The sequence below is a fragment of the Bufo bufo genome, chromosome 4, assembly GCF_905171765.1.
Source record: "Bufo bufo chromosome 4, aBufBuf1.1, whole genome shotgun sequence".
NCBI lineage: Eukaryota > Metazoa > Chordata > Amphibia > Anura > Bufonidae > Bufo > Bufo bufo.
The window spans coordinates 136,563,383-136,580,196 of record NC_053392.1 but is presented as its reverse complement, the minus strand read 5'-3'; the positions used below and the strand labels follow the sequence as shown (position 1 = coordinate 136,580,196).

Sequence of the window (16,814 nt, the reverse complement as noted above, 5' to 3'; positions counted from 1 at the left end):
AGCACCTTTTATTTGAGAATCTGACCACAGAGGAGTAAAACGGCCTTTAGGCCTCATGCACACTACTGCGCTGTCTGCATCTATATGTCCATCCCGTTTTGCGGATAAGAACAGCCATTTCTATGAATGGGACTGAAAAAAATTAACATGTGGACTGCACACGGAAGGTATGCGTATTTTGCGGCCCGCAAAACAAATACGGTTGTGTGCAGGAGGCCTTACATATACATGGGGTTTGGTACATACTTTGCTTTGGGCGGATGGAAAAGTATTAGGATCTGACACTACGGGTTTCCCTGTCAAATTACTTGTTTTTGGAGGGGTCTACAAAAAATGAATCTTTCTTCTCCATTCGCATACTAACGTGTGTTTGGTGAAAAATCTAACATGCAAGTTGATGGGGAAGCTGGGGCCGATGGTTGAACAATCTTATGGATCTGAACGGCCGTGAAGCCACAGGACGGGCCGGTAATTAGTGAGCATCTCATGGTAATAAAACAGCCCAGTATGAAGCCCCTCTATGTGCTGTACTGCTACAAGAGTCACACATCAGGAGGACAAGGAGAAATAATTGGAGTAAAAAGAAAGGACGCGGTACCCTGCAGCCTGACACCAGGCCAGGGCCGCCTCCAGAAACGCTGCTTCTTGGCCATTTACTTTGGACAGAAGTGTGAAATTGGTGAATCTAGCACGCAGCCGACAATAGCTGTGAAATGGGCTTAGGATCCACCCACAATAAAAGGTTTAGGATAATACCAATTCAGCCCGTGGCTCTGAGAACCTAGACTGATAATTAAGGCATTGTTCTAATTACCCAAGAAAAAGTGACAGTGTATTGCAGCGTCATCCTGCACACTGGTGGCGACACAATCCACCGTCTATACAAGACCTATAGAAAATACAAAAAAGTGTCTGGCCGACAGAAACCGCTCTATAGTAACCAAAAGATAGTAGGCAGTAACATCTGTGATCAGAGCACAGAACCAGGGCCTGCGAAATAAAAACTGCAGACAGAGAGTGAAGCTCAATAGGCTTGTAAGTTTTTTAATGTCATAAGAGTCAAATAACAGTAAATGCCAAAAATTCTTAAAGGGCATCTGACAGCAGATTTGTACCTATGAAACTGGCGGACCCGTGATGAAGACATCTGTGTTGGTACCATGTTCAGCTGCCAAGCGCATATGCAACAGGTCAGCCTATTTCATAGGTATAAAGATGCTGACAGATGCCCTTTAAAAGGGGTTTTCCAAACCCCTCACTCCCCTCTCATATGACCCTCCACTCCTGCATCACGCGGATCACTGGCCTCAGTGCTGTTCATGCACACATCTGCTGAGGTCACATGAACGATGGACATGACATCATCTCTATGGGAGCAGAGGGACATAGAAAAAGGTAAGGGAGTTTTTTTTCCCCCTTTATTTTATACAGCCACCTGAAATCCTCTTTACTATACAGTAAGCCCACAACGCCCTCTAGGTCTCCTGTACTGTAAATAATAACTGGGAGCGATGTGGTCCGTTCCTCTCGAGTTTATTGGAGCTGGGAATGTGTGAAAATCTAGACGAGGATCCAAGACAATGGAGCCACATATTTAAAAACATGGGGCCATGAGCCAAAGTTACAACAAGGTGCACTATAAATGGTACACAGACTTCCTTTCAGGCTACTGTATGTCAGCAACTGATAATAAAATGGCAAAATTTAAGTGGTTGCACATGTATTTTTTATTTAATTTTTTTAAAGCAAAAACTACTGTGGTCGGATGTTAAATGCTTGGCATGATGTTCTTCTGTAGTGCAAAAATTGCAGCTTACGGCATTACCTTGTAGAAAAATGCATGGGGCTGACTCACATGACCGCACCTGGTCCGGGGAAACATGGGTCATGTGTCGGCTACCTCTCCTGGACTGACTGCATACAGTTCCTATCTGATTGCAGTGCTATTGTACTGTACTCACATCACCACAGGAGTACAGTACAATCGCCTCACAGTGAGATAGGAACTATCAAAAAACTATCATAAGTTACTACGATTCAGTCAGTTCTGGCCAGGGGAGCCGTGGGAGGTCCGGGACGGATCCGTTTTGCAGGCCATAGACTTCTATTATGACAGAATGAATAACGGAATGAATAACGGAATGCCTTTAAAGGTGGTAACGGAATCCATAACGCAATTCTGCTTTAACCACCAAAGTGTTAACGAATTTCAAAATATGAAATTCGCTCATCTCTTCCTCCTACAAACAGATGGAAAATATATATATTTTTTAAAGAAATAGGAATATATTGTACATTTTTGTAAATCTGGCCAGACTTCTCAGGCCTCCATGGCAGACTACAGCAGCCTGTATTCTGTCTATAGACCAAAGAAACGTACGGACCATTATTAGGGATGAGCGAATCGACTTTGGATAAAACATCCGAAGTAGATTCCCAGAAAACTTTGTTAGAATACTGTAGGGAGCAAGCGCTCCGTACAGTATTAGAATGTATTGGCTCCTATGAGCCGAAGTTATTACTTCACAAAGTCTCCCGAGACTTTGTTTAATAACTTCAAGAGTTAATTTCTACAGTTAAAAACCTTTTACCGAACTCTGTTTCGGTTCCAAGTGGTACCTAACCATTACCAAACAGATCCTACGGTAAAGAGTGTCCTATTATAAATCATGCCGTTCCCCTACAGGTTCTTTAATATGAAGCTTCACTTTAAGGATAATTTTGCAATACAGTAAAAAATAAAATGATTAAAGAAGCTGGGCTGACATGAGGGCGGCTTGCACCTCGCAGCCGTATAATTAGTCCCCCCCATACGGCGAGAGCTGACAGCTGTGTCTGCTTATCAGATTGTACGTATGAGCCTTGTATGAACAGATGTGTGGTGACGGCTGAACTTCACAACTCACTTCCCTAAAGCCATACATGTCACCTTCTTTCCAAAGTCCACTGGGCTGTGAATAATCACATAATTACAGCCCGTCCTAGGACTTCTGTATTCCGAAAGACAGGGCCGCTTTAACCCGTGAATGGCAGGTGCCTGAACACACTGCAGACCCTGCCATCACTGCCCCCGGGCATAAAAAGAGTTAAGAGCTGGAGGGGGCCAAATGTCATTTGTATCGACTAATCTTGATCACATTTTATGGACAATTAAATATCAAAGGGTTGGTTCTTCTTATCCGAGCACTTTAGTCACTTTCTTGTGTGAGCTTCAGAATGAAAAAAGAAAACTGGGAATAAAAAAGAAAAAGGCGCAGGTAATATTACAGGCTTAGACGTACCCCAGCAGTCCTATAATTTGATAGGATGTGCGGAAGTGAAGGCTTACAGGCAGCAATTGAGAAGTCGCATTAAAGGCTAAAAATCTAAGAAACACTTAAACTGCGCTTTCATCTGCAGCTGAGCTCCGCTGGTAACATTTCACGTCTGATCCCGCGCCACACTTGCCCGATCTCCCGGCCGGGGCCATTGTTGTACGGTCACTCAGGCACATAAATCACACACGTACAGGAATGGATCTGGGGCAAAGAGGCATCTGGATATTAGATCAATGGGACGGCGCTCATTATGTTAAAGGGGGCATCTCTCGCTGGCCATACACATTAGAGGTATGTTGGCTGAACCTGCCAATTTTAGTGAGCTCTGCTGCAAAATAACCAGATATGTGACATCATAACCTTTAAGAAAACCTTTCTATAAGGCCTCATGCACACGACCGTTGTGTGCATCCGCGGCCGTTGTTCCGTTTTCCATTTTTTTTCGCGGACCCATTGACTTTCAATGGGTCCGTGGAAAATCGGAAAATGCACAGTTTGGCTTCGGCATCCGTGATCCATTTTTCCAGTCCGTGAAAAAAATATGACCTGTCCTATTTTTTTCACGGACAACCGTTCACGGACCAATTCAAGTCAATGGGTCCATGAAAAATCACGGATGCACACAAGATAGTCATCCGCGTCCGTGATCCGTGTCCGTTTTTCCTATCATTTTCAATGCAAACTTGACTTGGACACGGATTCTATATTAGGTTTTTTTTCAGCGCCAAAAATACCTGGTGTAAAACTAGCATAAAACAAAAACAAATCAGGCCCCCCCCCCCCAAGTTTATTGTGTTTATTTTGTCACACCTACCTCCACAGCTGGGTGCACAGTATTAAAGGGGTTGTCTCACGCGTCCTGATTGCAGTTCTTCCGCGCAGCTCTCTAGGCACACTTTCTGAGCTAAATGATGGCACAGGCAACCGGTGCAGGGATAATGTAATCCCGTCCCTTGCCTGTGCGTGCGCGCTCCGCAGCCATATTCATAACTGCATGCCCTGGAGCTGTTCTTTACTAAATACCAGGGGACATATGAAGGGGCCAGGACGGGGAGCTACTAAGACGAGGTGATATGAGGTGGCCGGGAAGGGGAGCTACTGCGCATGCGCCTATGTGCGCTCACTCCTGCCTACCAGAAAAAAGGCTGGCATTCTTCTTCTCAGCGTATAAGTGTGGCCACTACTGCTGCATGGCGGCAATGGCCATAACCCCTAGAGTACTATTGATAATAAATGTAGATTGGTGAGACACCCCCTTTAATAGATGGATGCCAGACATAAGCTGTCCAGCCACACCAAATTTATTATGCCATTTTCACTACTTTGATCACAATTTGTCCCGTATCTGCTCACTCAAATTCAGGCATATTGATGGATCTCGCCCATTATTTGAAGTAACATCTAAGTCATTAGTGTTTATATGAGACAATCTTAAAGGGGTACTCCAGGATTTTTATACTGATGGCTTATCCTGAGGATTGGTCATGAATATTAGATCTGTGGAGATCTGACCTCCCGCAACCCTGCCGATCAGCTGTCCAGGAGATGCTCCCAGTGCCGGAACTACTCCGTAACAGCTGATCCGCGGGAGGCGGAGTGTTAGACCTCCGCCAATCTGATATTGATGGCTTATCCTAAGGATAGGCCATCAGTATAAAAATTCCAATAAACTCCTTTCAACTGCTCCAGTATTTCTTACAGTGAGATTCCAAAATATAATTCCCCTCCATTGTGTGAGTACCAAGACAGGGGGCTAATAGCTGGGGGGCTTTATATACACAGCAAGGAGAAGGGCGGGGAAGAAGAGAACAACAATAATTGGTATTAATGTAATATGCAATGCAGATCAAAGGCCTGGAGTGTAGAAGAGACCCCACAGGGAGCTAGTAATAATTACCCATGAAACTGTACCTACTGTCAGAGGCTGGCTCTCCCGCTGTGCCTCCATCGCCGACTGCTTTAGATCCCATTTACATTTCTATTTTGAGTTTCAGCAGCTACTCTTAATTATTATTTAACATGCTGTCTGCATTTCATGCCTGCTTAAAAACACAGGTTCCTTCCAGAGGTCAGCAGCCATTACAGGTGTAATATGCCTGCTGGCTTCTAAACACTGTCACACACTTAATGCACCAGGAGGGTGCCACCCAGCCCGCAGAGGTGCACCTTACATGGCGTGCAAGGGTGGAGTGCTAATAGCAGGTGCACGCACCCGCCATACACCTGCCCATGGAGAATCAATTTACACACCGGTCACTAATACAATACTTCGCCCCTTTAGACCTAATCATCCAAATCAATAGGGTGGTTTCACTGCTTAAACCAATGTCTATATGCTGTAATGGGGCAAATGGACCTCACTCGTGGGGTATAAGGGGGGGGGGGGGGGGGGGATACGGCTCTATGTGCCAGAACAGTGAGACGGTCATGGTTTTCCCCTATGATAACAGCGTCAGACTGGTGCTAGAGAATACTAGATTAGGGTGGCATTACCCTGCCTGACCTTTGGGCAGTGCGAGGGGTTATGGATGACAACACATCCACATGCTGATGTATACTGAACATGGGAGGAACAATTACTACTGCAGTCATTGCTCCCTCGTTCTGTTGTATTGATGATCGGCAGCAAACCGCTGAGTACACAGAGATGTCATCTTTCAGGCTAATGAAGAATGCCCATCAGCTGATGAACTAGCACTTGCTTATTCATTGGCTGATAGAATAAAAAAGCCAGTTATTGGGAACTAGTGCTGGTATGCCCAACATTGTGCAGTGTAATTAGGGTCATGGTCACACAAAATCCATGGCATCAGATTTCCAGTGTAGAGCTACATGTGTAATAGCCCCATTGTAATGCAGAGGACCTAAGCTGTTCAGTGTGGAATCCGTGCTGGACTTATCTGTGGTCCGGTCTATATCTTCAGGTCGTCTAGTGTGTGATCTGTATCCATTTTGTGGTCTGCTGAAGGGGCCATATGTCCTACTTGTGACTGAAATGTCATTGGTTGGGGCATGTCCTATATAAATAAGTCGGGCACAAGGGGTAAAAATTTGCCACACTGATGACACCCAACGGACCATTACCTATCAGGGATTAGACATTATGTCTGCCATTTCAATAGCTACTATAGCACGTTTTACTGTTCTAATCTTTCCACTAAATCTCAAGGATCTGCTGATGGAGGCTCCAAACAGAGCCACTGACGGCAGGGAGAGTATAGCCTTACTTTATTAACATTCACAACGCATTGCTCGGCTGGAACTCCTGGTCAATACTTGACTTCATTAGTTGAGAAACACTGGTCTAGTGCCAGTCAAATGGATATACCACCATCTCATCTCCAGTAATGACCAAACAAGACAGAAAAGGAATCCAATGCTCAGGAATGTGTCCTAATGCCCTCCTTAGATCAGGAATGGCACCACTGGCCGATATGTTCTGGATATAAGATGGGAATACTGCATTGGCCCATGAGCCATCAATATCAGGCTGGTGGGGGTCGGACACCCAGTACCCTTGCCGATCAGCTGCCTCCTTGTAGTGGCGAAAATATGCAAGTGAATAGGGGCAGCGCTGTCCATGGCATAATGGACGGAGCAGTGCAGTCCAGCACTGGAGCTACAAGAACAGTGATGGCCAGTTCGCCAGCGAACACATGCAGGCTGCCATCTTGACTCACAAGTCCGGCGATGCACAGGTAAGCCCTTACCTGTGCCTGTGCCGCGAGCCGGTCTGAAATCAAATGCGGTCACCGGGAGCAGGCAGTTCCGAGAACAGCCGCCGGGGGCCTTCATCGGGCTGTTCTTGGAACTGCCTGCTCCCGGTGACCGCATTTGTTTCAGACCGGCTCCCGGCACAGGTAAGGGCTTACCTGTGCATCGATGGACTTGTGAGTCAAGATGGCAGCCCGCATGTGTTCGCTGGCGAACACTGAGAACTGGCCATCACTGTACAAGAATACAGCTGATCAGCGGGGTGCAGGGTGTCTTACTCCCATCGATCTGTTATTGATGGCCTTTACTGAGGACGGGCCATCAATATCAAGATCCTGGATGGCCCCTTTAAGACTGGTTTCTCTGATGTTTAGGAAAATAAATTGTAATAGTCTTGAACATGTGTCCATACTCAATGGAAGAAATCCTTACTAATTTCTTCTATTGTGCACTCCACTGTAGGACACTGCAATCGTCCCATCAGATAATTAGTTGTAACCTAAATACACGGACAACAGCTTTTATCATCAAGTTAGTCTTGTCAAACATAAAGCAACATACCAGCTCCTATGAAAACTGACGCCCGTTTTATTAACCTGTCCTTTTTCACCACCAGGAATAGGGGATTTTGTGCAAAATATTCCCAAAAATTAGACAATTCATAGTTGCATAATAACTAACAAGCCTCATGTTCCTTATGAAGTCATTACAAGAACATAAATCTCAGAAACCCTCATCCATCATAGACAAGCTGTAGGTTATAGTAAAAGTGCATCGGATTGCTTTGTATCCATTACAAATGCAGAAAGGCAGAGGAGATAATAGAATTTATAAGAGACAATTCCTGGAGATCTCAACCTCGCTGATAATGTTCCCGTTCCCTAATAGAATCAGACAGCAGCTAAAACATGGCTCGGGCTACAATTACTGATCCTGTAAACCGAGTACCAAGACATCACAACTGCACCGTGGTAATTCTGCACAGCTCCCATCCCATAGAGAGGAGCAGAGGTTATGACCCAGGTTAGGTGTACGCTCCTTAAGTAAGTTAAAGGGACAGAAGGTGCGTGAAAACTGACTATTATACATATGCTCCTAATAGAGGAGACAACTGTGCCCGTATGGAAAGAAGCTGCAATCTATATTGTCTTCATGCCTAAAGATAATGTAAAGTTGTGGGAATTCCAGGACTCGAGGACCACACCTGGTGCCTTCAAGCTGAACCCAGTTTTTCGTTATAATTTTCAGTTTGCCATCAGCTGAGCGTTCGGCCTACAGCTACTGAATGTGTATGGCCAGCTTTACTATGGAGACACTGGCATAGTTACCTATATTTCTTGCCAAATGCTGCCGTTGTGACGGTGTGTAACGAAACGAGCACCAAAACTGCACCACTTCTGGCATACACTACTATCATTTCCTGACCACATGGTGGACAACACTGCAGATGGTCCTCTGAACTAACACTGCATCCGGAGGGGTTACTTGCATCAGACTATCCTTTCTGCTACAAGGGTTCCCTGACAATAAGCTGATCCCACCATGTCCCACTGCCGAGGACCCTAGTAATCAGCCGTAAAGCAGGACTTCAGTTCCCCTGCAGAGCCATCACAGGGGATGAATCATTACAGAGTGCCCACTAAAATAAACGGGTGGGCTCCTCTAGGCTCATTGCAGCCACTCACCAGTCTGAGGGTCCTATAGGAAACAGATCATATTTTTTTCAATAGACGCATAGAATCTACAGCTACGGGAAAGGAAAATAACCAAAACTCTGCCAGGCAATGGTCGGCTCTCTGAACAGAACTTATTTCCAGCATAGACAGTGAGTCTATGGACCCAATACATGTGCTCCAGAAAAAAAATGCTGATAATGACATTATAAACGAAAACAAAAGCGATAAAATTAAAGGGGTTTTCTCATCTGAGACAATAGGGACATATCGGTGGGACCTGCAGCTATCTCCTAAACGGAACCCCGAAAGTAGTGCATGCGCAGCCGTCCTACATTAATTTCTATGGGGCTGCCAAAAACAGCGCTTGCTCAGCTATTTCCGTCTGGCCAATAGAAGTGAATGGGAGCGGTGGCCGGTCATGTGCGGTGCGCTCCCATTCACTTCTATGGGGAGAGCGCTTGGTGGTGGCCGGACCGGAGTCCTCCAGCCACCACTTTGCGGGGCTCCGTTCTTGATATAGGTGCGGGTCCCAACGGTGGGACCCGCACCTATAAGAAAATAGGGGGTATATCCTAGCGATATGACCCATTGTCTCAGATGAAAATACCCCTTTAAGAAGAAGTTTGCCTTTCCTGTAACACCGGCAAAATGCAGTTGGATCCATGTACACAGTGCATCCATACATGCACAAGACTTTAGAAGACTCAATATATACTAAATACACCCTGGCGCCAACGCCTCTTACCCTCCGCAGCTTTGATCCGGTATCCTTTCTCGGTGCCAGGACTGACTGCTAACAGCTGCATGATGCGGTCCAGCAGGCCGTGTATGACCTCAAACCCCGGGTTCTTGTTGTAATAGACTGCGCACAGGTGACGAAAATTCCTCGCTCCGACATCTTAAAAAGGCAAGTAAAATAATAGAGGTGTTAATGGTTACATCAAATCAGGCTTCTTACGATCTGAATAGATGTGGATAAAATCCACTGAGGACATCTAGGCGCCATTAATAATCTGCTCATATTGTAACTTTGATACACAAATGACAGAATATTCGCCCAAATGATGCACTGGTCTCGTCTCTAGGAAAGCGCATCCTTTACACTCCCTGTCTTCTGTAAAAGCAGAGCGGCATCCAATATGATCACCATTAGAGCTCCTCCAGGGGCTGTGACCCATCTAGTAGTAATGTGTCCCTGCATACGCCATTCAGAAGGCAAAGCTGGCTGAAAATCTATGGTGGAGCTGTAATCCAAACAGTTTTTCTCTTTCTGTTACAGTTGCATCGCAGTATTTTTCGCCCCATGTAAACCCAATACGGATTAGTGTCTTCAAGCATTCGGACCTATACAAACTTCAAAGAGGAAAAGTGGGCAATGGCACAAAAACGGAGGAGGGCATGACAAGTAGCAATCACCGAGATGAAGAGTGGGAGATGAAAATAACAGGAGAATGGCGTAAACAGTAGACATACAAGATAAGGAAAAGCCCAAATCAGCTGCAGACCTGCTCTTTGTAGAAGTAAGAGGAGAAATTGGGACCAGACGTAAGAGTCGGCCTCCATCTGCACATTGTCAAGCTTCAAACGCTCGGTATCTGCAGCGCACTCTCCATGTCCGGAGGACGGAGGCCCAAACTGCTTTATCTCCAGTCCTCTTCTAACAACCCCGGCAGTGAGCAGCAATTACACAAGCACACCACATCTATGTACACGACAGGAGGCACCGCAAGCAAACATTAAGAGCCGACTTGTAAGCTCCTCAGACGAGAGTCAACATGTGTATAATGGCCCAGTAACATCCATACACCTACATAGTAAAATGCCGAAAAATACCACAGACTGTAACAGGGAACTGCAGAGGTTAACTGAGACAGGCTGGGTGTTAGGCCTTGTGCAGGCCCCTAGCCCAGGGCTCATACCACTGCCATACCTTTCTCTACCTCTTATTGCCCTATTGCAAAAGTAGATGGAAAACCTATTTAAAAAGCACAGAAAAGTCAAATTTGGCTATATTCACATGTGACAGAAATTTCTGCGACTGTCCAATGTTCATTTGAATGGAGCTGACAGAGAGCCATGTGCTTGCCGCCAAAACAACCCGGTTCAGATGAATGGAATACATTGTCTCAGAGTATGAATAAACCTTTAAGGCTCCATTCACACGTCCGTAACGTATTTTGCGGATCCACTGATCCGCAAAACACAGACAGCGGCAATGTGCGTTCCGCATTTTGTGGACCGCACATTGCCGGCACTAATAGAATATGCCTGTTCTTGTCTGCAAATGCAGACAAGAATAGGACATGTTCTATTTTTTTTTTTTTTCGGGAACGGAATTGCGGACCCGGAAGTGCAGGTCTGCAATACCGTGTCCGGGCAGCACATCGTGCTGCCCCATAGAAGTGAATGGGTCCGCAATTCCGTTCCGCAAAATGCGGAACAAAATTGCGGACGTGTGAATGGACCCTAAAGTTTTTTTTGGGGGAGTTTTATATTGATGGCCTATAGTGATGGTGGGGGTCCCGGCCATATCGACCAGATCAGCTGTTTAAGATGGCAGTGGCGCTCCAGTGACGACACATTCATTGGTCACATGGCCTAGGTGCAGCTCAGCCCCATAGAAGCGAATGGGGCTGAGCGCGATACCAAGTACAGCCGCTATACTATGTATGGTGCTGTGCTTGGTGACCAGGAGGAAGGCTGCAGTGCCGTGCCTTCTCAAACAGCTAATCAACGGGGGTTCCCCAATGATCAGATATGACCCAAGTCAGGCAGAAACACTATGGATGCTGGACAGGTGCCAGCTCAGGCCAAAAACTTGGCTGGACACAAATGTTACATGTAAGTAGACCTAGGGTATGTTCAGACATGGAGGTGCACATGCCAGTGCAGATTTAGTGGCAATTTATAGTATAATTCAAGTGGATGGGGTTTTCAAAATGTAAAAATCAGGAGGAAAATACGAGCAAGTTGTAGATTTTTTAATGTGCAACACGCTTATTATGGTGCGGATTTTCATTGTATAGGGTAAAGTCTGTGGCAAAATCTGTACAAAAAAGCTTTACTACAGGATCAATGTGGATTTGCAGGGGAAACATTTGTCACATCTGGCCTTCCCTTTAGGGCTCATGCCCCAGCCATTTTTACACCGAATCACAGATGCGGACCCTTTCACTTCAAGGAGTCAGCAGTCCGGAACGGAGGCACGGAACCCCACAGAAGCACTACAGAGTACTTCCATGGGAATATGTTCTATTTTTTTCCAGTGCAGACAGATCATGGATCCATTCAAGTTGAATGGGTCTGGATCCATCTGCTGAATCTGCACGGATGTTGCCCATGCATTGAGGAGTGGAGGTTGCGGTCCACAATGTACGGAACAGCCGAGCGGCGGCCATGTGCCATTAGTTTGTCATGTCATTGACGCAGAGGAGCTTACTCCCCTCCACCCACACACAGTGCATGAGAGCACCAGCGCACACAGATTAGAGCAATCTGTGGATGAAAATATGTAAAATAGCTCAGCTTTATATAAAATGATAAAAATTTATCCGATATAACAAATCAGACAAGGAGAAGTGGAGGATCGGCGCTGTATTGGACCTAGTCATTCTGTGCTATAAGCAGCCGGATATCATCTGATAGCCAGGGTTAATGGGGAGCAGGAGCAGAGAATGCACTTACTGGATACTCATTACCTCCCAGCAGTCCGAGGAGCACTCTCATAGACACACACCTAAGCAGTAATACATATTATTGGGGGCCACGTATCAAAGGAGGTTTCTGCTACCTTTGCATCTCTTGCACATTAATCTTGAAATACAACATGCTGCATTCTTTTTTACATCTGATAACAGATTTTGGGGCTGTCAAGAGGTCCTCGTCTAGAGGAAGGAAGGTTTCTACATAACAGGATTCTTTACGGTAAGAGCAGTGAGACTATGGAGCTGTCTGCCTGAGGAGGTGGTGATGGGGAGTTCACTAAAAGCGTTCAAGAGGGGCCTGGATGGATTTCTGGAGCGTAATAATTAGTGTTGAGCGAATCGAGCTTCGGATCATAGATCTGAAGTCGATTCGTCTTCGTACAGCATTAAAAGGTATTGCCTCCATGGAGGCAAAATTAGTTTCACCCTAAGTCGTGCGAGACTTCTTCGGTGAATGAATTTGGTATTTATTTCTACATCTTTAAAAACATTTAAAATTCAGAATCTGAAGTTGAGTTTGCTACCGGCTGCTACCACAAAATTTGTTCTGTAGCAGGAGTATTTTTTGCCTTCCTCTGGATCAACGCTGCTGGATTATAGACTAAACTGAATGGACTTGTGTTTTTTTAAGCCTTAATAACTGTTACTATATATGAATGGGGTAATTCTGGGAGCTCAATATAGATGGCTTATCCTCAGGATATCCTCACCAATATCTGATTGGTGGTGGTGTGAAGAGTCTGACCCCACCAATCAGCTTTCTGATGAGGCTGCGGTCTCCTCCCAGCTAACCAAGCACAGTGTCGTACATTGTATGGCAGCTCTGCTTGGTATTGCAGCCCATCCACTTGACCGTGGAGGAACGTGATGTTACTGGCCTAGGAAGAGGCCACTGGGCTCACCAAACAGCTAATCTAAGGGATTGCCAGAAGTCGGACCTAATCAGATACTGATGACCTATTCTGAGGATACGCCATCAGTACTGAACTCTTGGAAAACCCTTTTAAACCCTGGACCATTTTTAGGTCAGTGGCCCCTCACTGTAATAGATTAATTTGGAGCACTTGGTATAGCTGGATGTGTTCAGGGTGGTCCTTTGATGAATCAGACCTTGGTAAACTGGTGACTGCAGCTCGTCCAAGATGAACAAAAGATAAAAAGGGAGAAAAAAATATTTTATAAAAGGCATTACTGATGTATGATTCAGCTCGAGAAAGTCACTCCATATAGATTTTCCTGGAAACAAATGTATTGAGAGGAGCCTACCAATGATGCCAAAGTGATTCAGATACTGCAGAGATGTTTGGCCTCCGGGCTTGTTACTAAACATTGGGCGCCCATTCTACTGTTATTAAGGAAACGTCCCTCTCTTTGAACTCTAAGTTGCTGCAGATGTCGGGAACTTCTAACTACTAGGATGTCTTCCCATTCTGAGCCATGCAGTTCATTCACAGCTTGAGAATCTAGCATTTACCAGCAGCGGTGGCACACAGTCTGCAGACCAGGTGATGCGATGCTGCTCTGTGTGGCCCCCAACCACTGGAATACAGACATATTGATCAGAAAGACACAAACCTGCTACAGAGAACAGCACCTGAGGGCCAGGCAGCATCAGGTACATGACAACCTCTTTCTAACAAACCTACAACCAGCCCTGTTCCTCACATGGAGCCAGAGATCTCCCCATTCATTGCTCTGCTAGATTTATATCAAGCTGACAGCTCAAGGGGAGTGTCTTTTCTGCTGCAGCTCAGGGGGCGTGTCCATGCTCTGCCTATCACAGCTCAGGAGGCATGTCCATGCTCTGCCTATCACAGCTCAGGAGGCAGTTGGAGGATGAAACTGAGCATGTGCGGCCATCTCAGTGAGCAGGACTAAGAAATAAGAAATAAATAAAACAGCAGGTGGCGCTAAATAGATGCTTTTAATTAAATGACTCAGTGGCTATGCTACATTTTTAATGACATGCAATTACAAAAGTAATTCAGATCCAGATGCTGGTTTAAAAACTGTAGAATATCTTTTGTGGGACAACCCCATTAAGAGGACATAAGGTGGCACTACAGGGGGTACTGTGTGGTTTGTACTACTAGTAAGCCGTGGGCAGCTAGAAATGTTATGGTGCAGTGGGTTGCAGCCTGGGAAGAAGAAGAAGCAGGAGCTGCAGGATCAGAAGTGCCTGGGAAGGTAAGTTTGAGTTTATAATATTTATTCAGGCTCCCAACAGTTTTCCCTAATAAATAACTTAAAGAACCCCTAAATGTCTCAGATGAGAATAACCCCCCCTATATGTAAAGTTCATAGAGATCAATGTAAGAAAGAAGATCTTTTCGTAGGCTACTCACACTGGACTGCTGGTGGTAGGGTCTGCTGGATAAAAATAAATAAAATACATTTTCTGACATCTTTAAAAGGGTTTTTCAGTCCTTTTATATTGATGCCCTATCTTCAATACCTTGGGATAGGTTATTTAATCTACAAGGGACCAACACCCTGCATCCCTTGCAGATCAGTTGTTTCCGCAGTAGCTCCAGCGCTACAGCTGGAGATGGGAAAACCCCTTTAAGGCTTTATACAGTAGCACAAAAGTTCTTTGTTATAGACCTGTAGACATTTTTAAGTTAGGCTTTCACAAAGAAATACTGCGGGCATGCAGATCCTCCTGTAGGAACTGTTCAGGAACCTTTCTTCCACTCCATACAGATTCATCACTGAACCATCGGTGGCGACATAACAGCAAATTTCCAACCGCCTTTAATGTGTGCTCCTTTGCTGGGCCATATGCAATAAGCCCCTTCTGCCCCTCTGTGATGCTATCCCTCTGACCTGTTTCACACAAAACATTGAAGTTCTTCACACGCTCCACAGCCGGGTCACAACTAACAATCGGGTTTTCTGACCTATTTCTGTTGTAAATAAAGATATATGCACAAAAAGTTCTAGTTTAACCTGTAAAACCATGTCTCCACTGGCAGAAGCTCAAATACTTATATTCTCCTGCCCCCTGCTGGTAAACAAAGGTAAATTATATAATTACAGAACGCACAATTGCAATGGGTATGAAGGTTAAAAATGACATGGCTTCTGAAAGGAGATGAAAAAATGCTGTATAAAACACAAACTGCAAAAAAAACTTTAATAACACACAAAACGCAAAAGTGGTTTTGAATAAAATGCCAGTAACAGTGAATACTGGATAAATGAAGCAATGAATTAGGGAGTGCTGCCACCTATCAGCCAGCAATGGTAAAGTAATGTAACTACAACACTTTATATATATTTTTGATATCAGTGACATAGCAAAGGTCTTGTTTGGTGGGGGGTTCTAGTGCTGAGACCATCTTCAGCAGCGAGGAGAACCAGTGCTCAATAAGCCCCTCTAACTCCTCGTTTTACTGATCTATCAGAGTTCTCATTGCTCAGACCCCTACCGATCAAAACCTCTCATGTGTCATTCTGACATATCAAAACTTTATGTACAGCGAAGTTACGCTAATAAAATGGTGTACCACTGCTGCCAAAAAATGACACAGGTTTAACTGAAATGGTTTCTCACCATTAGGAGTGACGGCATATCACCAGGACTGCAGGGACCCCCACTCATCCTTGCAAAGAAGTACAGACAGTGGCGTAGGGATAGCCATAGCAGCCATAGCAATGGCTATGGGGCCCTACGCCACTGGGGGCCCGCCGAGACTGAGGATAAAAAATAAAATAAAAATGTGGCGAGTGGGCCAGGCGTGGCGCTGTGATAGGGGCAGGGCTCCAGATGGTCTCTCCCTCCCCCCTGTGCTGCTGCCGCCGCGGCCAATAAGAAGAGAGACAGGGGGAGGGGCTGTGGCCACTGCGCCACCAATGAAGATAACTGACCTGTTAATACAAATACAGGAGGCGGGTGCTGGAATTAAATAGCCGGCACCTGACCTCTATGACAGGGAGCAGCACCTGAGGGGTTAACTGACGCTGATCGCAGCTCCCTGTCATAGAGGTCAGGTGCCGCTATTTGATTCCGGCACCCGCCTCCTGTATTTGTATTAACAGGTCAGTTATCTTCATTGGTGGCGCAGTGCGCCCCCCCCCCCCCCCAACACCCCAGTATAATAAACATTGAGTGCGGCCCCCCCCAGTATAATAAACATTGAGTGCGGCCCCCCCCCAGTATAATAAACATTGAGTGCGGCCACCCCCCCCCCCCAGTATAATAAACATTGAGTGCGGCCACCGCCACCCCCCCCCCCCAGTATAATAAACATTGAGTGCGGCCACCGCCACCCCCCCCCCCCAGTATAATAAACATATAAACATTGGTGGGCAGTGCCAATGAGGGTTAAAAAATAAAAATAAAAAATTAACTCACCTCCTCCAATTGATCGCGTAACTGCTGCCGGTCTCCTGTTCTTTCT

General features: G+C 45.6%; 1 protein-coding gene across 1 annotated transcript in view; it reads right to left on the bottom strand.

Moving 5' to 3' along the window:
* FARSB (phenylalanyl-tRNA synthetase subunit beta) overlaps positions 1-16,814 on the bottom strand; it is a 79,027-nt gene that overhangs the window by 2,157 nt on the left and 60,056 nt on the right. The window contains exon 16 of the mRNA XM_040427990.1: positions 9,453-9,605. Within this exon, the coding sequence (XP_040283924.1) occupies positions 9,453-9,605 (153 nt within the window). The remainder of the gene's footprint in view (positions 1-9,452; positions 9,606-16,814) is intronic.